At 39.7% G+C, this 23,468-nt stretch overlaps 1 protein-coding gene across 13 annotated transcripts in view; it reads right to left on the bottom strand.

The window, feature by feature from the left end:
• HELQ (helicase, POLQ like) overlaps positions 1-23,468 on the bottom strand; it is a 49,410-nt gene that overhangs the window by 6,668 nt on the left and 19,274 nt on the right. For 6 of the 13 annotated variants that reach the window (XR_006817008.1, XM_045996554.1, XM_045996556.1 and 3 more), the window contains exons 10-18: positions 22,334-22,475; positions 21,856-21,960; positions 17,414-17,557; positions 14,770-14,992; positions 12,478-12,635; positions 10,998-11,096; positions 6,740-6,913; positions 4,283-4,396; positions 3,231-3,365 (exon numbers count right to left, since the gene is read on the bottom strand). Coding sequence is in view for 12 of the 13 variants with exons in the window: in XM_045996554.1 (XP_045852510.1) it covers positions 3,231-3,365; positions 4,283-4,396; positions 6,740-6,913; positions 10,998-11,096; positions 12,478-12,635; positions 14,770-14,992; positions 17,414-17,557; positions 21,856-21,960; positions 22,334-22,475 (1,294 nt within the window). In the remaining variant the exon portion in view is untranslated. Of the gene's footprint in view, positions 1-3,230; positions 3,366-4,282; positions 4,397-6,739; positions 6,914-9,727; positions 9,885-10,997; positions 11,097-12,477; positions 12,636-14,769; positions 15,035-17,413; positions 17,558-21,855; positions 21,961-22,333; positions 22,476-23,468 lie in introns of those variants that run through there. The other 7 variants (XM_045996577.1, XM_045996587.1, XM_045996601.1 and 4 more) reach the window with 5 other exon arrangements.

Below are 23,468 nucleotides of genomic sequence, written 5' to 3'. Positions count from 1 at the left end.
TACTTCAATTTAAAATACAGAAAATATATTCATGTTTTACATTCTAAAAATTCACAAGGATGTGGGGAACTAAAATGGGATACAAACAGAATCTAACTGCTCTTCAAATGAATTTCATAACCACAGTGAAGCAGATTTAAAAAAAAAAAAGACATTTGAATACATTATTTCAGTTATATATTCTCAGACTAAAGACAAAAAGAGCATATATAATACTGAACTCATTAGATTTTTTGCAATAGTATGGTTTAACAATTCTGAAATTATTTTCAGTGCATTCTAGGATTGAGCAAAACAGACAAATATGCTGATGAAGACAGGAGCTGGGTGTCTCACTGTCGGAGAAAGGAAGTAAAAATAAGAGAAAGGGTAGAACCACAATGAGTCCTGTAGTGTGGGATCAGTGTGGATTAAAGGTGACTGGAAATTCTTTGATGTTTACATTGGCAGGTGGGATTTGATTCTTCTCTTGAACCTGGATTCACTTGTAACCAATGGAATGTAGTTACTACCAAGGGGTAGTCACAAGAAAGGGCAGTTTCTGCATTGGTTTCTTGGACTGAGACCATTTCAAGATCTCCCGAATGTTCCCGCTCATATCCCAGCCCCACGCTATAAGAAACCCAAGCTAGGGGTGACTGGCTGCTCACCCCTCTGCAACTCTTGATCTTGGGGTCATGAGCTCTAGGCCCTCGCTGAGCATAGAGCTTACATACGGAAAAAAAAAGAAAGAAAAGAAACCTAAGCTATAGATAAATAAGAAACACACAATATTTTAAAAGAAATTACACCAGATTGAATAAAAAGTGGCAGAGATGGTACAAAATAAAAAGAACCTTGGAGCCCTTGAACTTCTATGGACAAGGAAAAGACTGAGAAAGCTACCCAGCTGCAAACATGGGCCATTCCTTATGGGAAAGAAAGAATGATTCCGATGTGCGATTCAAAGCCAGGAAGAATCATTCCCAGGGAGAAATAAGTCCTAGCCACACGTGCCCGGCTGGATACCAGAACTGCTTCTACGTGTGGCACACATTCCCTCTTGCTGAATGGCAGTACACTGTGGTTCTCCTGTCTCTGTTCACCATCGTATGTGTGTCTCTCTGGTTCACAGCTCTTCAGAGTGAGAGGAACGTATCTGTAAAACTGAGCTCAAGAAGCATCACATGCACCTAGACTTGATTTAGAAGAAACACCAGACCTTGAGCCCAAGTCTGATGCCACAAAGGGATAAATCTTTTAAGGATGAGTATATTTTGCATGTGGGAGGAATGTCATCTGTGACCAGAGGGCAGACATTACAGATGACTACAAATTATTTGGCCCTGCCCTCATGTGGAGCTGGGGTCTAATTCCTCTTCTTTTGGATCTGGGCTGATCTTAATGGTCTTCCAGTAACCAGCAGTACACAGCAGAAGTGATACTACTTAACTTCTGAGGTTAGTTCAGAAGATTTCCTGCCTTTTCTGCCTTGATCTCTCAAAATACCCACTCTCTGGACATTTCCTCTTGAAACTGAGCTGCCATGCCATAAGACACCCTAGCTCCATGGAAAGGCCAAATGTAGCTGCTCCAGTTGAAAGCCCCAAATAACAGCCATTTTCAACCACCAGCCATGTGAGTGAACCATCTTGGATATCCAATTCAGTCCAATTCAGATGACTAAAGCCCCAGTCAAAATCTGACTGTAATTGCATGAAACTCCAAGTCAGAATCATGCAGCTAAACCTTTCCAGAATTCCTAATCCACAAAAACATAAGCACAATAAAATAGCTGTTTTAAGCTGCTAAATTGTGACGTAAAACTTTGTTATGCAGCAGTATGTACCTGGAAAAATTAGAATTGGGAGTTACCGAACGAATTCACGGCCTTAACAATTTACGTGTAAGTAGAGAAAAATATACATTGCTCCATATATGGGCTCTCTCTGCTAAAAGAACCTAGAAACAATGATATCTCTCTCTGGTTATGAGCATACTTAGCCGCTCAAACTTGGGTTTCTAAAATACCACTCTTCACCAAAAAGAACTACAGCTCTTTGGAAAATGGCTGATTCCATGACTAAAGCAAGCTGAACCTTGACTATCTTGAGCAAGAGCACTAGTTATCAATTTTACTGTCTCTCAGCTCCAAATCCATCTCCCGTTGTCTTCTAGAGACAGACACTAGAGGCAGATCCTGTAAACCCGTCTCCTTTGCCAGCTGGGACAACGGTCAGCTTTGTCAGTAGAGGGCACTGGAGGGACTGCCGGAGGATGGGGCTTCTCTTCCCAGTTCGGTGTGTCTTAGGGCTCCTGCAGTGCTAGTCTGGTACCTGAACACCTTATCTGCCTCCCTAGAGCCGCGGCCACACCCTCTCTCTGGTGGATCCCGGAGGCAGCCCGTGGTGTGGGTGAGGGCGGACGCTCTTCTCAATACTCTGTTCCACGGTTGCTGAAGTTCTGTCTACCCCTTCGAAGCCAACTAATACCCTTCTTACTAGTCACTAATCCTTTATATTGAACTTTCCTCTTCAAATTACTGTGTGCTTTCTGTTCCTAATAATTACTCTAACAGATATACCCCAAAAGTAAGAAAGCCCAACAATGACCGGACAGGTCCAAAAGACAAACTGGCCCACGTCTAGAAAAGGACAACTAGGAGGACAATAACTGCCTAAAGCTACATTATTTAATATGGATGAAGAAATAGAAAAGAGAAATGCTTGGACACAAAGAGAGCTGTTTTCAAATATGTGAAGAACAACCACAGGAACAAAGAAAACAGACTAATTCTAGAGGGTAGAACTTATGACGTAATGGTAGATATTGTAAGAAGGCAACAGTTAGCCTCACCATTGGGGTGCTTTTTGGAACACGGAGAGTGTCCAGAAGTAGAACTACCTAATTTTTGAGGTCTTAAGCTCCTTGTCAACGAAGGTGTGCAAAGGTGGGAAGATCAGATGTCAGGGATGCTGAGGAGGGGCCTTCTGTGGAAAGTGTGAGGAGGCAGAATTCTGGGAGTTCCAGCTTTCTCTGTACCTCAGGGGACTTTTGAGACTGCCTAATTTTTAGCAGGTGCTTTTTCTGTTTTAGCGAGCCTTGTAGCGTAACAGATGCACTATTTTATCTACATGTTGCAAGTACATACTTTTGTGTCTATAGTTAAGTGTTTTTGCTTTTATGTCCAAAGTATAAGGAGATAACACTACAGAATATCATGAAGGGTAAAGAACGGTTTGTTTGCTTACCTTTGCTGATGAAACGATTTGCTTGGCCTGGCGTCTTGATAAATGATCAACTGTCCTTATGAGCACTTCAGGATTTGCATTAGCTAAGTGCATCAGACTTTTATAGCCTGCATTGTATAACTGTTTTGCTCGACCCTAAAAGGTGTTACACAAATCAGCAGGGTCAGAATTTGGGGATTAGAAAAAAATAATCAAGTGTCTTATTGAAGGAAAAATTGCACATGCAAGAGACAGAAACAGACTAAGGTAATAATAAATATGAAGAGATAAACATCTGAATCCAGAGAAATTTTAAAATATGAATTTGGGTAGTCCCAGTCCGACTGCAGGGCAGCTCTCTATGCAGCTTAAGTTAGCCAGTGCGGGCTGCAATGAGAAATTCATTAAGGCACTGAGGTTGAGGGGCATTATTTTAGATGCCCAGTCAAGATGTTCTAGTGCAATATCCTTAAAACGTTTTCACAATCGACTCAGCCGACTGCTAGGGTGCGTGCGTGTGCGTGCATCTGTGTGTGTGTGCGTGTTCCCAGGCAGAAGAATGTTTCTGACGGAAGGACTGAATAACAGAACAAGCTGAAATCAACAGTCGGCTAAAAACAGAAACTGAGAAACCAGGTAAGGATACTTGGTTCTCACTCCCTTAGGAAATGGAAGTAAGCCTTGTTGTCCCCGAATCACCACTTCCTGAGACAAGCACTGAGTTTACACCAACAGGAGGTAATTCTGTGCTGGAGTGGAGGAAGGAAGAGACACTAAGGACCATATACTCGGGGAGTCTCATTCTTATCCCTACTGTTGTGTTTTTCCACAAATGTGATTTTTCTCGTCAGAACTGCTTCCAGATCGACAGGGGATTTCTGGGAGGCCATGACACCAATTTAATAAAGAAACACACACACACACACAGACACACAAAACCAACCTCTCATGATAAATGAGGAATAAGACCGTTGTTGTTATTTACCTTCACAAGATAAGACTTCACAAAATAGTCAAACCTGACTTTTCTTTAGTTGAAATCATCTCAGTTGGGAAACTGGGAGGCCACTAACCTCTAAAACTCCGGTCACTTCCATGAGAGGAATCAGCTCTGCCTTGACACAGTAAGTCAACTTCTTGGTAAGTTCTACCAAAAGGGCTCTATAAACCCAAAACTCCTCAAGTTCCTACAAAATACAAAGAAATACATAGAATTTAGATCTGGTGGGTCATTTCTACGCTTGGTTGGCATGGTAGGGGCCCAAAGAGGGTGTTCCCTCATGTGAGTTCTGAAACTTGGTAAAACCAGAGATGAACAACAATTCCACACAAAATTATCATAAGGAAACATGGGCAGAGACTGAGGGATTTGATTAAGTGGTTCTGGGATGAGACGGGAAGTTGGAAAACGAGCCACTGAGAAGAGCTCTGTTCATTTTTTATCAAAACGCCAGCAAGTGAACGCGCAGTTTCTCTTTCCCAAGTAACTGAAAACAATCCCCACCTCTGGGAGTTCATCCTGAACACAAAACATTACGTATGGAAGGATCCCAATGCAAGATGTAGCAATATTTAAAACAAAAAAATCCTGGAAGCAATATTTAAGACAGTAAAAATACTGGAAGACATAGGTCAATCACGGTTAAAGGTGGGTACATGGACATTTACTATAATATTTTGTCATTATTTTATGTCTGAAAATTTCTGTCGTAGTTGTTTTTTAGAGGTCACTTTCTAAGAGCTGGGTGTCACCGTGAGCACACGTGATACATGGAGTGGCATTAGTCAGCTGCTTTGTGGCCACCAGGAGAGCAGCCAATGCACTAGCGAAGAGAAGAGAACCTTGACCACAACGACCAGTCCGCCAACCCGGAACTGCCTTGGCTCTAGCTTTCCTGTTACACGAGACAATCTTGGTTCGCTATTGTTTAAACCTCTGTGGGGTTTTTCCCGTTACTCGTAGTTGAAGGCATTTTAACTAATACTACTGATGTACTATTTCATACCACTTACATAGCTTTTAAAAAGGAAAAAACACTTTAAAATACTGAATATACACTCATGAGAGCCCGAGCTGTCGGGTAGATTGTGTCTAGGAACAACCATCAAGTTTTAGTTGTTTTTCAAATTTGATACAGTCTCTTTTACTTGAACAATTCTATAAGACTGAAGTACTTATAATCCCAAGTAAAACAAAGGGATAGAATTTTAGGGGAAGTACCTTTAAATATGAAGAAAAACAAACACAGAAAACTTAAGAAAATAAAGACTAGCTTCTTACTACCTATAAATTCTGTCTACTGCTTAGCTAGCACATGATTAGGGAATGTAAGCTAATATTTAAAACTTAGCATAAGTAGGATACATTAAGAAATGCAAATTTGCTAAAATAATTATCATTCAACCCACAGTCAAGTATTCTGGATTATTTATTCATTAATACATATGACAGAATTAACTGCCATATACGTACAGAGACTATGGAAATTTAAGATGGGGAAAATGAAGATTTCAAATTTAAAAATAAGATTCATGAGAGAAAAATGTTTTTAAAAAACTGAGTAGAGAAACAAATATGGAAGGATTATTACACCATTCAATTAGAAGAAATTTAAATGCAGCCAAAAAAGGCTTATATTATCCATTCGTCCCCAAAATTGTCCTAGTAGAAAGTCTGGTAAGCTTTGCTATGCTATTTAAGGAAACTCTAAAAGCTGGTTTTAGTAAAAGTCTTAAACAAATGCATTCCAAATGCAAATGGCCAAAATAAAGTTTTCTTCTTGAGTTAACTAAACTATACATTTGACACAGAAACCTAAAGCAGCTGCGAGACACTGGAAGCAAAAATGGCAAAATACTGTGGCGATCATGACAGCATGGTCCCAGGAGTGACAAGGTGGCTGCTGGGCATTGCCGAGGCACTCATCAAACACTTTCCATGGTTAGCACCAGGGGAGAGATACCCCCCCACGATCTGTATCGATGGAGAACTGTGGTTTTAAGAGTTGATTCCAAAGACTTGTCACTACTAGTGGTGGTTCTAGGAGTAGGGATAACCAGGTGCTTGCTTGCTTTTTTTTTTTTAAAGGTTTTTTTTTTAGATTTCATTTATTTGAGAGAGAGAAGATGAGCACAAGCGGGTTGCGTGTGAGGCAGGGAGAGAAGCAGACTCTCCACTGAGCAGGGAGCCCGATGCGGGGCTCGATCCCAGAATTCTGGGATCATGACCTGAGCTAAAGGCAGACAGACACTTAACTGACTGAGCCACCCAGGGGCCCCATAACTAGGTGCTTTCTACTTGTTCGTTATATATTTTAGGTGATTCTGCCATTTTTGTATCTTTACCATAAGTTAGTATATAGGACTTTCATAAGCAGAAAAAAACAAGTATATTTTAAATACGGGTTGAGTGCTTAGTATTAATAGAACAAGTCAACAGTGAGGAAATAATGACTAACCGGTTTATGAGTTTAGCAGCAGTCAAAACAGAAAGCAGCATGAGGCATGTGTCAAGTGGTCAGTGGAATTACCTCACAGAAATGCAGCACGCAAGAGGAGAATGAGGCGGCTCCAGCAAGAAGACTTTGTATATAGCCTCGAGGCATATTAAATTTTTCAGACACACTCCAGATGTTGGTCTCTTTGAGCAGGGTATAAAGAACAAAAGACAGGTATAATCTGTTGACAATGTCCTTGTCCACCTTCTAGAAAGACAAGCAAATAAATTTATGCCCTGGACCTGCTAAAAATGTACATTATATTGAAATTGGACAAATGGCAATCTGAATGAAGTTATACTACAGAAAAGCCAGAACAGAATGATTCCACAGAAATAGAACTAAGTTTCTAACATAGGTACTTCAGACTAATTCAGATGATCATTTTTCCAAGTATTAGAAAAAGAAAATATGCCAAATTACTTCCAATTTAAACTTCCTTCTACAGGGGAAGCTGTAGTGGGTTGAATCGTGTCTGCCCCCACAAAAAGATATGTTTACCTCCTAACCTGTGGTACCTGTGAATGTGACATTATTTTAGAAATAGGATCTTTGGGGCGCCTGGGTGGCTCAGTGGGTTAAAGCCTCTGCCTTCGGCTCAGGTCATGATCCCGGGGTCCTGGGATCGAGACCCGCATTGGGCTCTCTGCTTCGCGGGAAGCCTGCTTCCTCCTCCCTCTCTGCCTGCTTGTGATCTCTGTCTGTCAAATAAATAAAATCTTAAAAAAAAAAAAAAAAAAAAGAAATAGGATCTTTGCAGATGTAATTAATTAAAGATCTTGAGATGAAATCAGCCTGCGTGTACACTGCACACTTGGGGCTCTTTATTCAGTGGCCAGTGTCTTTCTAACAGGAGAGGACAGAGTGACACAAATATGAAGCAACGAGAAGATGGCAGTGTTCAATGGAGACACTGGAGGGATGCATTTACAAACCAAGGAACACCAAAGATTGCTAGCAACCACCAAAAGCTAGGAGAGAAGCAAGATGTTTTCTTCCTTAGAACCTCCAGAGGAAGCCATCTTGATTTCGGACTTTGGGCCTCCTGAACTGCAAAAGAATAAATTTCTGCTGTTTTAAGACACTCGGTTTGGGCTAATTTGTTGTGGTAGCCCTAGGAAAAGAATATAGGAAAGGAAGGAGTTGGGAAGACCTTTACATTTACTGTGGTATTTATAGGTTGTATATATTTGTGAATGTAATTAAACAAATGCATTTATTTGGATACGTATGTTAATAAGCTTACCCATATTGTAGACTAAGAGTAAATATTAGATTCTATGATTTCTACATGGTCATGATAAAAAGTTAATGCTTCCAAAATTAAAACACTGAGAGAAAAAAACCTACCTAGAGCTGACAATTTCTGTGTACCTGCTTCTGCCCGCAGTATCCAGTGACCAGTTCTTGTGTGAAGTATCTCATAACCAATATCAAGCTAACTTAGAAACTGCGTAACTCATGCTTAAATTAAGCCAGAGGAAAGACAGGATGAACTGGAAGGGGAAAAAGTGGGTATAAAATATAAAACTGTATCCCGTATGGTGGTAAAAGAATGGGATGAGAACTCACAGTGGCATATTGAAGACTGTTTGAATTACGGATTCTACATGTTGATACTTTTAAAAAGCATCAAGCTGAAAATCACGATAGTTGAATTGCCAGTAGGGAGAAATTGCTTTTCAATTTCCCAATTTTGGTGCACCTTCATTTTAGTCAATGTAGATTTTGCTTAGAATGTATTTTCTAAGCTAAGAAAAATGATATAATTTTATTACAAAGTAGGATAAGATGCTTTATACCAATTTCAAGATCTTTCATAAGAAATATCTAAAGAAAAACGGGAGTGTCTTTTTCAATGTAGAGAAATAAATTTGATTTTAAGTAAATTTGTTCTCTAGAAATTAATCTCTGGAAGTTTATTGACTATATTTCATTAACAAAAATAAATTCTCATATGATCTCTCTGATATGAGGAATTTGACAGGCAGGGCGGGGGTTATGGAGGGGAGAGAAGGAAAAAATGCAACAAGATGGGATCAGGAGGGAGACAAACCGTAAGAGACTCTTCTTATGGTTTCTTAGCCATAAGAAACAAACGGAGGGTTGCTGGGGGTGGGGGAGGGCATGTGCTGTGGTGAGTACTGTGAACTGTGCAAGCCTGATGAGTCACAGACGTGCACCCCTGGGGCAAATAATACATTATATGTTAATAAAATAAATAAATTCTGATCCAAGTTTAAAAAGATGCATTATTCTAAAAAGATTTTGTAAATGTTTATTATTTGTTAATGAGTTTCAAATTATTATTTTTTTTTAAAGGAGGACTTTTTTTTTAAGATTTTATTTATTTATTTGACGAACAGAGATCACAAGTAGGCAGAGAGGCAGGCAGAGAGACAGAAGGAAGCAGGCTTTCTGGGGAGTAGAGAGTCCGATGCAGGGCTGGATCCCAGGACCCAGGGATTATGACCTGAGATGAAGGCAGAGGCTTTAACCCACTGAACCACCTAGGCATCCCTCAAATTATTTTGATTTTTTATTTTATATGTTAAAGTTGTATATAAAACGTTTGTTTTATGAAATATTTTTATTTAACATTTGAATGTCTAAGCAGCATAGGCATTTCTGAGGTAAAAGACCCAATCAAAATACTATGGTAACATGAACACTCAACAACTAAACATTCAATTCTAATGTTAGTAAATACCATCTTTCACTTTTCAAAATGAAATTAGTAATATTTATGTAATTAAAGATACAGGGGAAATGACAGTAAGATAATTAGGTTTCAAGAAAGATTAGATTACCAATAAAATTAAAAATGAAAAAAGTGTATTATAAGGCAGAAAATGATATTAACTTTAGGATTTGAAGGCATGTTTGCCAAAAAATTATTTCCATTCTTTTTTTTTTTTTTTTAAAGATTTTATTTGCTTGAGAGAGAGCACAATCTAGCTGGGGGGTGGGTGGGGTGGGGCCGGAAGGCGATGGTGAAGCAGACTCCCTGCTGACCAAGAATCCCAACGTGGGGCTCAGTCTCAGGACCTTGAGATCATGACCTGAGCTGAAGGCAGACACTTAACCAAATGAGCTATCCAGGGGCCCCTATTTCCATTCCTCTTGAAGTTAGTATATTAGACACTTGCTTTATATTTGTTGACTAAACTTCAAAACACTGTAACATAAAAATATTACACAAAAAAGTATTAATTTATCAACTTCAACCTTCTACAGAATTTTATGTAGTTCAAGTACTAACCAGATTGGGAGTTCTTTAACAAACAACGACGACAACAACGAAAACCTCAAACCCACCCTATCTTAGAATCTCTGACATCAAGCAGAATGCCTAACAGAGTTTCTAGGTGTGGGGGGCACCTGGCTGGCTCAGTCCCAGGAATATGTGACACTTGATCTTGGGGTCATGAGTTCAAGCCCCACATGAGGTTTAGAGATTATGTAAAAAAAAAAAAGTTCTGGGGCGCCTGGGTGGCTCAGTGGATTAAGCCGCTGCCTTCGGCTCAGGTCATGGTCTCAGGGTCCTGGGATCGAGCCCCGCATCGGGTTCTCTGCTCCGCGGGGAGCCTGCTTCCTCCTCTCTCTCTGCCTGCCTCTCTGCCTACTTGTGATCTCTAAAAATGTTAAAATAAAACTTTGCTACTACTAAAAAAAAAAAAAAAAAAAAAAAAAAAGTTCTAGGCGGGTGTCTGGGTGGCTCCGTCGGAAGGGCATGCGACTCCTGATCTTGTTATAAGTTCAAGCCCCACGCTGGGTGTGGAGATTACTTTAAAAAAAGTTTCTAGAAGATACATTTTCCTCCCTTGAACTGAAATTATTTCAGGATTATATACATTTTATAAACATTATATATATATATTATATACATGAGATATATATTATATATATAAACATTTATATATATTATATACATTTTATAAAACATTTTATAAAAACTTTACAATGTTTTTTATAATGTAAGCCATAAGTAGCCCAAGAAAAAGAGATTAAGAAGGTTTACCTTCTACGATAAGAATCTTTTATGTGCTTGACAGTGTTTCAGAAAGGCAAAGGTACACATACAAAAAAACGCATCACACCATCCAAAAATACTGTTTTTAAAAAATGCCCAAATTTCTGGTCCTCATGTTTTAAATAGCAAAATGGGAATTGTATTAACTTAAAGAAAAAAAAAATGAAATGAAAAGATCGAATCAACAAAAAAGATGATACAACAGCATTAATTTTGCTAAGTCAACTTACTTAGGAAGAGAAAAAAAGACTATGGTACCTTTTTTATAGCTTGACCTGATGCTTTCTTCCCAATAAAGTTTTCAGAGACTCCAAGAAGAACAGCTACATTTTGTTCTGCTGGACTGAGCTGGCTAAACTACATTTAAAAAGAGTAAACATAGAAAAAAATCAAATTGTAACTTTTTAAAAAATATTTATTTATTTGAGAGAGAGCAAGAGAGTGTGTGTGGGAGAGCAGAGCGGGAGGGAGAGAAAAATCCCAAGCAGACTCCCTGCTGAGCATAAAGTCTGACACAGGGCTTGATCTCACAACCCTGAGATCACCTCCTGAGCTGAAATCAAAAGTGGGACTCTTAACTGACTGGACCACCCAGCCACCCCTCAAATTGTAACTTTAAAAAATCTGCCTTTTGAACCAAATCCAGTATTTCCTAATACCACATTTTCATGCTTTTAAAGGATATGAGGAAACCACCACCAACTTATTTATACGAATCGTAAGCTTAAACATGTATTATTAAAATGTAACACACTTCAGCACAGTACTTAAAGACACGGTCACAAGCTCTGTGACAACGGACTAGGGTCCCACAGACCATGTGGTTGTGTTTAATACTGAGACGGAGTCTGGTGGGGAGGAGGAAGAGGGAAAGCTTTGGACAGTAACTGCATTACATAGTACCACTTAAAAAAACTTCGTTACAATTTTAAAATAGGACATTAAAAGAAAGGTAACTTCCTGCAATTAAGAGCTGCATACTGCTTCCGCCTAACACACGTTCCTGCGTCTGCCCGGCTCACAGTAAGGTCATAACAGACTACACTCTACCGCCTGGTTTTAGAGTAAGCAGGACCAGCTGCACCTTCCTGTTGTGATAAAACTGACATTCCTTCTCAGTATTAACATCACCGGGCTTAGTCATCATGCTTGGCTCTGATAGAGCTTTCATGTAATTAAAGTCTCCCAAAAAACCCAGCGTTCACGGTTTTCTTCACACTGTAGGCAACATAAAGTGGAGTGGTCACCAAACTGTAACAGTAACTATCTTTACGGAATGGGACCAGGGATGATCCTCTTTTTTTTTTTTTTTCCCTTAAAGGTTTTATTTATTTATTTGACAGACAGAGATCACAAGTAGGCAGAGAGGCAGGCAGAGAGAGAGGTGGAAGCAGGCTCCCCGCTGAGCAGAGAGCCCCACGTGGGACTCCATCCCAGGATCCTGGGATCATGACCTGAGCCGAAGGCAGAGGCTTTAACCCACTGAGCCACCCAGGTGCCCCATGATCCTCTTTTTTTTTTTTTCCCCCTGATAATGAACATGTTTATATTTAACAGAAAAGTAGTATTTAAGTTAAATAAACTGAAGATATTGCCATTTACTATTTAAAAAAACTGAAACATGAAAGACCCAATTTCAAATACACTTTAGTAGAGACAAAATGAATAATCACTTGACAAAAATTCCATCGTCTTTAATAAATAAAATAGCCTATATTGAAGAACCTTCTAATCTCACCTGCCTGAAGTATATCATCCAGTCAGGGACACACTGAGAAGCCATATCATAGGGAGTTGTTAGGTAAATTAGGTGAAGAAGGCTTTCAAGCACAAGACCTTCGAGACCTTTCTTCAAATCTCTGTAGAGAATGTCACAATACGCCAAATCTATAGTTCCTAAAAGAAAGATCAAATATTTCATCTTTCATAATTACCAAAAGGGAAACAACGTGATTTTTAAAGCATCTTATGCAGAAGTTACCTAAATATAGCAAAAAGTCTTCAAAAGCTCTCAAGTTTTTTTTAACTCCATTATAGTTAACATACAGCGTTATATTCGTTTCAGGTGTACAATATGGTGATCCCACCATTCTGTATTTGTCCTGATGAGTGTACTGCGAATCCCCTTTACCTACCTCACCCACGCCCCCACCAAAATCTCTTCTTATGTAAGTTAGCATAACTATTTTGGAGGTAATTTTGATAGTATATATCAACATTTTGTAAGTACACACCTTTTGACCCAAATACTTTGTTTCTGGAAATCTAACCCAGAGAAACATTTCCACATATACTCAAAAATACATAAATAGTGATGCCTATTGCAGCTTTGTTTATAATTGAGGAAACAAAAAGCCTGTGCAAATGACCATCAATAGGGGAATGGTTAACTAAATTACAGTATCCAGACTATGGATGATGACGGTAGTCAAAGAAAAAGGAGGTAGATTTAAAGGGACTGACAGGTTAAGATGCTCCTAATATTTTAAGTAAGAAAAGCAAGCTGCCAAAAAATACTTACAACTATAATTTCATCTTAAAAAATAAAGTATAAAACATATAGAAATGTATATGCATGATATATGGTAAAATCTATTCACATATACACAAAAGTAAATACATACACATATTTATCTATACACATAATAACATATGGAAGGATACATATCAAATTGTAACAGTGGTTGCCCCTGGGAGAGTGGAAATGGGATAGGAGAATGGGATTTTCCTTTACATTAATTCTGAGTTCTAAGGATCTTTTTTAAATACTAGACCTGTATTATTTTTCATTAACTAAATTATGATATAGCCATTAAGAAAAAACCATTCACTGCTATGGAACAATTTTTAAGATATTAAGCAAAAAAAGCAAATTCTGGAACAACACAAATGATTATTTATTTAAAAACGAAAGCTAGGGGCGCCTGGGTGGCTCAGTGGGTTAAGCCGCCGCCTTCGGCTCAGGTCATGATCTCAGGGTCCTGGGATCGAGCCCCACATCCGGCTCTCTGCTCGGCAGGGAACCTGCTTCCCTCTCTCTCTCTCTGCCTGCGTCTCTGCCTACTTGTGATCTCTCTCTCTCGCTGTCAAATAAATAAATAAAATCTTAAAAAAAAAAAAAATAAAATAAAAACGAAAGCTAAAAAAATCTCAAACTTGTATACAAGTATGTATCATGCATTGAAAGGAAATGTACAGAAATTGTCTGAATAGATGTATGCCAAATTGTTATTCTTGGTAGGATATTAAGATTTGCATGATCGCTAGAGGAGGGGGTATGTGAAGGGGGATGACCCCATCTATTTCCCCAAATACTTCTACAATATCTTTTTTTTTTTTAATATTTTATTTATTTGACAGAGAGAAATCACAACTAGGCAGAGAGGCAGGCAGAGAGAGAGGAGGAAGCAGGCTCCCTGCGGTGCAGAGAGCCCGATGTGGGGCTCGATCCCAGGACCCTGGGACCATGACCTGAGCCAAAGGCAGAGGCTTTAACCCACTGAGCCACCCAGGCGCCCCTACAATATCTTAAGTTACTTGTAATCCAAAACATTTTTCAGGGTGCCTGGGTGGCTCAGTTGGTTAAACGTTCAACTCTTGATTTCGGCTCAGGTCATGATCTCAGGGTTGTAAGATCAAACCATGAGTCAGACTCCTGGTGGATGTGGTCTCCTTAGGTTTCCCTCTCTCCCTCCTTTCTGCCCCTCCCCACTCCCTCTCTGAAAAAAATGAAAACAAAGAAACCAAAAAACCCCAACATATTTTCAACTTATTTACAAACAAATTTTTTTAAAGAAAGCTCTATACACAACGTGGGTCTTGAACTCAGGACCCCGAGGTGGAGTCGCATGCTCTACTGAGCCAGTCAGGCGCCCTGATTTTTCAACTTTTAAAAGCTAAATAAATTTTAAATAGCTTCTAAGATTAATGTTACTAATATGAAATTACAGTTCCAATTTAAAGAAAGAGAATGATTTAATTTCTATTTTTTCCCCAACACATTTCCTTAGAAACTTAAGTAAACTCTTACCCTTAAAAGAAGCTCGTCCCAGTTTTGTAATATGAAAGCTGTATTCGATTTCTTCTTTGGACTTATCAACAACGTCTTTTTGTAGAAGCCCTTTTTCTGTCAGGTAGCTAAGCCATTCGACAGTTATTTCCCGCAGACTTTTTTCTTTCAACAAAATCTTTTGCTGAACACCAAACAATGTACCACCCATAAAGTGACATATGTCATCAAGATTTGTTGCAATCTGAAACAATTCAGGACGTCACTGGAGCATACTTCAAAGATACTGAAATAAATTAGTATGAAATTGACATATTCACGTATGTAAGGATAACTGTATAGTGATGTTTTAAAATTAATGAGAAACAATTTAAAGAAGTTATCATATTCATACTTCTAATGAAAACATGTACATATTTTTCACTCAAAAACTCCTCCGATTTTTGAGGAACTTTTCACAGTATCTCCAAAGCTGTGCTGTTTACTCTCCAATTATTACTAATGCCCACTCAGCCTCCTTCAGAAGTCCTCCCTTCATCCCTTTCCACCCACCTGTAAAAGCATTCTTTAGCAACAGAAATGATAACACACACACCCACCCACCCATGCAAAACACAACCCAAAGTCTCCACTGAAACAGGATCACACAGTATTTCCTGCATATCACCTAAAAATAAGCAGCAGTCTTCTTCTTGTCTCTCTCATTCCTGTTCTTCTGCTGCTTTCCCTTTCCCCCCCTTAGTCACTATTTACAACCTACAACGGCAATCGTAAGTAATACTTAACCCTCCATTTGGTATTCAGATGTAGAGATGATGCTGAATTAGAATTTTGTATTAGCTAATTTTAATGAAATCAGCATGTTGTACTAAAATATAGTCAATCAATAAGCATATTTCTCTCTCTTACAATTCTGAAGATACTTTCAACTGGAAAACGTAGTCATTTGATACCAAACCCAAATAAGGGTTAACAAAAGCATGATGAGGCAGAGACATTTCCTATTGCTTTTCCTCCTTTTAGTAAAATTCACTTTTTTGTAAATGTTCTAATATTTTTATTATTATTATTCTTTGAGAGAGAGAATATTAAGCAGGATCTACACCCAGTGGGGAGTCCCATGCTGGGCTCAATCTCACAACCCTGATATCATGACATGAGCCAAGATCCAGAGTTGGACCCTTAACTGACTGAACCACCCAAGCACCCCAAAATTCATTCTAAATATAATATTCAATTAGGACAAAATTGCAGTTTTAAGATATTCAAGACTGATTCTCAGTGTGTAGATTATCAATGAACTTAGTCGCTGAACTGTTTTCTACCTGGCTGATTCCCGTTAACACTGGGGATACTTGATCCTTCTAGCTACCACCATGTTATCTCTCTATCCCTCTACGAGAATCTTACAGCATAGTGATTTACACCCACTGGTCTAGCCTCTGGTCTCTGGCCCCCACAGCTTCTCAAAGCTAGATTCTCTACTGTTGCCCCAACCTTCAGGTTCACCCATGCCTGACTCCAAAGTCAATCCATTCATTCGTTCAAGTACTGACAGAGCACCAATCGCATGCCAGGAACTGTGTTAGACACTGGGAGTCAGGGACAAATAAAAATAAATGTGGACTCTGTTGGCACAGGGCTTACATTCCAACAGAGATCACAGCCCTAACCAGCGTAATTACAAACTGATAGGTTCTACTAAAGCAATGTGGTTCTACCAAGCATACAGTAAACTGACTGGACATAGAGGCACAGGGGAGCTTCCCTGAGGAGGGATGGTTAAGTGAAGCCTCCAGGTCGAGTGCGTGAGGGTGAGACGAGAGATGGAGTGGGGAAGATGGGTGAGTCCCAGGCTTAGTGAGCACTGGTGTGGAAGGACTGAGAAGGCCAGTGTGCCGGGAGTGCAGACTGCAAGGAGGCAGGTGAGAGAGGACAATGCAGACAGGCAGAGGCCAAATCTACCATGGTAGACCATGACAAGGAACTTGGGCTTCCTAAATCCTAAAAACAATGGGAAACCAATGGGACCAATTTTAAGCAGAGGTGGGTAGCACATTCTGAGTTTACGTTCTGACAAGACCAATCTGCATGAATGATCCTTTGGAGGCGATATGGGAAGGCATGGCAGAATGGACGCAAGGCAGGCAGACCAGTGAGGGGACAACCACACTGGCCCAGACAGGAGACTGAAGGAACACGGACCCGTGTCCAGGTGCAGGGATAAAGCTACAAGCAGCCTATAGAACCTGCCTCTCTTTGCCTCAGATTCTTTTTTTGTTAAAGGGGAGTTACATTACTTCATTTGAAGGTACACAAGGATCAGAGATAAAACACGGGGTGTCTGAAATATGGTTGTGATAAATAACTGGAGGCTCCCGAACCCTGTGGCCCAATTTGTTAAGTGCTCTCATTAATTCCCAGTTGCCTTCTCCTCCACCAAAGCAAGTCTCTCCAGGGTGCTCATCTGTATCCTCCTGCCCCCAACCTCACTGCCCAAGTCACAGACCATGCCCTACTTGCTTCTCCCCTCTCTTCTACCTGCGTGTTTCTGTCCAGAGGACTTGACTGCTGCTTTAATTCCAACTCTAAAGGTCTTCCTACTTTCCACTGTGTTTAGAGTTCCAGCCTTCTTCCCCGACTACAGCCCGTTGTGAGCCCTTACCCCAAGGTGTAAGAGGAACCGTGGTGGCCTGACCTCTTCATGGATGGGTCCATTTTCTTGAGTTCTGCCTCCTGTGGGTAGGCTTGGAACAACAGCTGCCCACCTGCTAATCTCCTGCCTAGATTTCTTGCTGCTGAACTTCAACTGTTAAAACACAATTTAAACGCAACTGTTGTGCCCCATAGATCTTGGACTGCCAGGCCCATGAAACCACACCCCTGTGGCCAAGTCTGTCCTCCCAGTCTGTTACCTGAGTGCTCCCATCTTAAGGGAGTCCCAACTCCCTCCCAATTCCACTACATTTTTCTGAGTCCTATCTCATATACATACTTGTCAGATGTATTATTATGTCCTGTGCCTTCTCATTTTAGCACTCTTTTGAAGGTAATTTTTAAAATTATGAAGTCTATTTGATAGATTTTTCCCTTCATGGTTTTTGTTTTTTGCTTTCCATATAAGAAATCACCCAAGGTAATAAAAAATTCTTCCCTATAAGTTTAGGTCTATGGTCCACTTTACTTATTTTTGACAAAATTAGTGTGAGTAAGAGTACAGATTAGTTTTTTGTTATTGTTCTATATAGATATCCAGTTGCTCCAGCCCCATTTATTGAGAAAAATTATCCTTTGTCCCTTTAAATATCCTGACACCCTTTGCTAAAACCTGATCATACAGAGAGATGCCTGGCTGGCTCAGTTGGCGGAGCACGCAACTCTTTATCTTGGTGTCCTGAGTTCGAGCCCCATGTTGAGCGTAGAGATTATTATTGTTTTTAACCGATCACATACGTGGACATAATTCTGGACTTACTGATCTATTACTGGTCTATATGATCCTTGTGCCAATATCGCACTGTCTTGACTACTCGAGCTTTATAGTTAGTTCTTGAAATAGTGTGAACACTCTAAATTTGTCATTTTTTCACAAAATGAATTTTGGTTAATCTACTCCTCTGCATTTCCAAATAAATTCTATCAGACTTCAATTTCTACAAACAAACTTACTGAGATTTTGGCTGGTATTGCATTAAATTTATAGACCAATTTGGGAAGTAACATCTGATCAAAACTGAATGTTCTAATTCTTGGACATGGTACCACTCTCCATCTACTTAGGTCTCCTTTAATTTCTCTCAAGTTTTACAGTTTTCAGTGTACAGATCTGACACACATTAGTTAAAGTTGTCCCTAAGTATTGTATGTTTTTTGATGCTATTTGTGAATGGAGTTGTTTTTCCAATTATTTGTAGTGAGTATACAAATATAACTGAGTTTCATACACTGACCCTAACGCTATGACAGTGCTGATTACACTCTAGTTTTCTCCCCTACGTTCCTTTGGATTTTTTTCTTGAACCTAGTATCAGCAAATAAGACAGTTTTACTTCTTCCTTTCTAATCTATATGCCCTCATTCCTGTCTTTATGGGCCAGGATTCCGATATATGCTGAAAAGTAGAGTGAGAGCAGACCTCCTTTCTTTTCCTCATCTTAGACGGAAAAACATGTAATCTTTCACCATTAAGCGTGATGGTACCTGTAGTGGTTGTTGTTGTTGTTCTTGTTAAAGATTTTATTTATTTGACAGATTACAAGTAGGCAGAGAGGCAGGCAGAGAGAGAGGGGGAAGCAGGCTCCCTGCTGAGCAGAGAGCCCAATGCAGGACTCGATCCCAGGACCCCGAGACCATGACCTGAGCCGAAGGCAGCGGCCCAACCCACTGAGCCACCCAGGCGCCCCTATTTCATTTGTTTTTATTTGTATTATCTCCTTTATTCTACTTTAAGTCCCCTGCCCCCCACCCAGGTTCCTAAAGTAAAAGACCAGTGAATCTGGATCTTTCTTGTATTCTAACAAGGATTTAAAGCCATAAATGTCCTTTTAAGCACTTCTTTGGGTTCATGCCAGTAATTCTGATACATCTTTTTTCATTTTCCTTCCATTTGAAATATTTTCTAATATCCCTTGTGATTTTGGCAAAGTACACTTTTTAAATTTCCAAGTATTTGAGTAATTCCCTGATACCCTTCTGTTACTGCTGGTATACTATAATTGCTTCCATTAGATACTGTGCTATATTTGATTTCAATCCTTTTAAATGTATTGATATTTGTCTATGGTCTCAGAATACGGTATACAATGGTGAGATATTTCACGGGCATTTGAGGACTATTCTACACATACAATGGTGTATTGGACAGAGTACAGGCCAGCAAGGCAGGAACCTAAATTATAGTCCAATCTAAATCCAAACTCACTGAATGATGCTACACTACTCACCAACTCTGAGTCTGTCACCTTATCGGATACATGAATGTAGTAAGACTTGGTGATCTTCATGAGCTCTCCCTCCCTTACTAATTCCTTGGCAACCCTCCTATTGCAGGTCTTACTACATTATACGGGGATTACTACAATTGCTTCTAAGCTAGTCTTTCAATACTTCTCTACACCATTATCCCCATCTTACAGATACGGCAACTGAGGGAGGTCTTAGAGAGAGCTAATAACTTACGCAGAGTAGTAAGAGACAGAGTTGGGACTGGGACACAGCCATGTGTGATATCAGAGCACTTGCTCTCAAGCACCATGTCACTAATTCTCCACTGACAAGTGACAGTGTCACAACTCCATAGTTTGCAATTTAAGCTCGCTCTCCCATTCCCCCAATTTACAGCACACTTCTGGCCTACCTTTCCCCACCCAGTTTTCAACTCTTCAGGACCTGCAGCCCTCGTCTAGAGCTATACAATCTATTCTGTTGACAGTCATCTCACATCGCCTTAAGCTTTCTCACCATCAATTCTACGTGAAGTACTCTGAGTGACTTATTCCTTCCCTCTATCGTTCACTACCCAGCACTGATTCCTTTTCTTCCTTGTAACCTTTCACTATTCTGAACTGCCAGGGAATGTTACCACTATTCACCTACAAGGTAATCAAAACTTATAGTATTTTTGTTTATTAATCTCTTCTTTTATTTTCACCTAAACTGTTTGGGTTAATGAAGGCAGACTGCATGACAGGTTAAGAGCACTGGGGGTTTTTTTGTTTTTGTTTTAAAGATTTTTATTTATTTATTTGATAGACAGAAATCACAAGTAGGCAGAGAGGCAGGAAGGGGGAGGGGGAAACAGGTTCCCTGCTGAGCAGCAAGCCTGATGCGGGGCTCGATCCCAGGACCAGGGTATTAACCCACTGAGCCACCCAGGTGCCCCAAGAGCATTGGTTTTGTTGTGGAACAACAAATTCAAACCCTGGCTTTGCCACTTTATGGCCAAATGACCTCGCACAAAATTAAAATTTACTTAAGAATAACCACAGAGGTGCCTGGATGGCTCAGCTGGTTAGTGATTTTTTTTTTTAAAGATTTATTTGAGAGAGCGGCGCCTGGGTGGCTCAGTGGGTTAAGCCTCTGCTTACGGCTCAGGTCATGATCTCAGGGTCCTGGGATCGAGCCCCGAATCGGGCTCTCTGCTCAGCAGGGAGCCTGCTATCCCCTCTCTCTCTGCCTGCCTCTCTGCCTACTTGTGATCTCTGTCAAATAAATAAATATATTTAAAAAAAAAAAAGATTTGAGAGAGAGTGAGTGAGCGAGAGAGAGAGAGAGAGAGCGCACAAGCCAGGATGGAGAGGCAGAGGGAGAGGGAGAAGCAGACTCCTCGCTGAACAGGGAGCCCGACGCAGGGCTCAATCCCCGAACCCTGAGATCATGTCCCGAGCCCAAGGCAGATGCTTAAACGACTGAGCCACCCAGGCGCTCCAGGCATCTGTCTCTTGATTTCCGTGCAGGTCATGATCTCAAGACCATGGGATCGAGCCCTGCCGAGCTCCGCATTGGGCTCCAGGCTCAGTGGGGAGTCTGCTTAAAATTTTGTCTCCCCTTGCTCCTCCCCCAGCTCATTCTCTCTCTCAAATAAATAAACAAATCTTAAAAGAAAAAAAAGTATAACCATAAAAAAGAAGTTTAACTCAAGAGTAACCCTAAAAGAGAGAGCTCATTTCTAAGAAAAAGAGTGTTTTCCTGCTGTGCCTTTTTCTTTTTAAATTTTCTGCCTGATAAAGGCTATACTAATCTCACAAATGTTTACAATATCCTAGAATGATCACAGGACTACCGGTGAGTCTTATTCTTAACCAGGACAGAGACGATGCTAATAATCCCACATCAGGACCTATGTCCTTACAGCTTCTTACATCCCCCAGAGTATACGAAAAAGTCTCTCACTTATAATAATGTGCAGTTATGATCTGCTCATTTTTCATATTTCATGGAACTCAAAGCATTAAAATGGACATATAAATCTAGATTCAGATTACGTCAGATTCTTCTTTTCCACATTAGATAGAAGTTAGCATTTTTTTCATACTTACAGTTCTCATCACTTTTAAATCTCTGTTATCTCAGATGATGGCAATAAGATTTAAAAATAATGAAAAATACCTTCAAACCAATCAAAGAGAGAAACAAAGTTTGGATTCCCTTGGTGAATTCTTGAACAAGATGGCTATAACAATTTTCCAGTGGTCTGCTTATTAACTCCGATACCTACAAAAGTTAAAGCAATATTATGTTTTGTGTTGTTATAAGAAAATTAAGTGTTCCATATAAAATTTTGTATTTTGCATGTATCTGTGGCAACGGGGTGTTAAGGACATAAAGAGAAACAAATAAGAATTTAGCAGGTGTTCTCCTGAAAATGGAAGAACGATAAATAAGGAAAATACTTTTCACTGCTTGCCTGAACTACAAAAGTACTCAAACTATTCTTTGTCATTCCTAATCGTAGAGAAAGAAACATTATTGAAAGAAATATTAATAATTAATTTTTAAAAGATGATATCATAAAAGGGCTAGACCAAAGACCAAAAAAAAAAAAAAAAAAAAAGATTGAACAACAAACCGACAGCCAGGTGATTACCTGTTGCTTGTCTTTTTCTTGCAGTATAAGGATACTCTCCCCAACAGAGTCTATTCCAGCACGGCCAGCTCTGCCAATCATCTGCTTATACTGACTCCTCCTTAAAAATTCCTTCGCAACATAGGGAGCTCTTAAAATAACTCTATGGAATTGATAATATTAATTAAAAGTGATACTCCTTCTATAATACTGTCTATTTTTTTAATCCTTTATTTCATTATATGGTGATATTAACTTTAATGACATGTTAACTCAAAATAAGTCACTGCTATTTAACAAGAACCGGTGATGTCCTAGATTCTTCATGTACATGATCAGTAATTCTTACAAAATGCTTGGTAACAACGTTATTACTTCACTTTAATTTTTACAAAGGGGCTAAGTGAAGCACAGACAAAGTGGTTCACCTCAGCACACAGATCTAGTAACTACCAGGACCATGCTTTGAACGTGCTGGCCTGCCTACAGAGCTTGACTCTTACTAGAGCAACAGCCTCCAAAGACTGATTCTACACCCCATAAATGAAAAATAGGATCATGCATCACCAACATGTACATATTTATTAATTTATGTTACCGCCAACTGTATAACATTGCAGGTTTCGACTGGTTTTGACCTACAAATACGGTCATTTCAATTCTGCTCATGTAGTTGGAAGCCTGTAGCCAGCTTTCCTGTTCAAAAGTGAGAGACCTATGTCATCTATCTGCTAATCAACCTACTCCTTTACGAGCCTCAGTAGACAGCCAAGGTTACAAACACCTGAAGAAAACTAAAGGCATAAAGAAGAGCAAGAACACACAGAATAAATATCTGACAGAAACAGGGAACAGAAAGAACCTTAAAAAACTTTAATTGGGGGGTGCCGGGTGGATCAGTCAGTTAAGCATCTGACTTCGGTTCAGGTCACGATCTCAGGGTCATGGGATCGAGCCCCACACTGGGTGCTGCGCTCGACATGGAGTCTGCTTGTTCCTCTCCTTCTGCCCTGACCCCCACTCACGCTCTCTCTATCAAAAAATAAATAAATAAAAAATAAAAAGAATTATTCAAGGATGGCAAAATAAAAAGTAAATCATAGAAGGAAGACGTGGGATATAAGAGGCAGCAGTAAGCAAAAAACAAGTATAATTT

This window comes from Meles meles, chromosome 2 (genome assembly GCF_922984935.1).
Source record: "Meles meles chromosome 2, mMelMel3.1 paternal haplotype, whole genome shotgun sequence".
NCBI classification, from domain to species: Eukaryota; Metazoa; Chordata; class Mammalia; order Carnivora; family Mustelidae; genus Meles; species Meles meles.
This window is presented reverse-complemented; position numbering and strand designations above follow the sequence as displayed.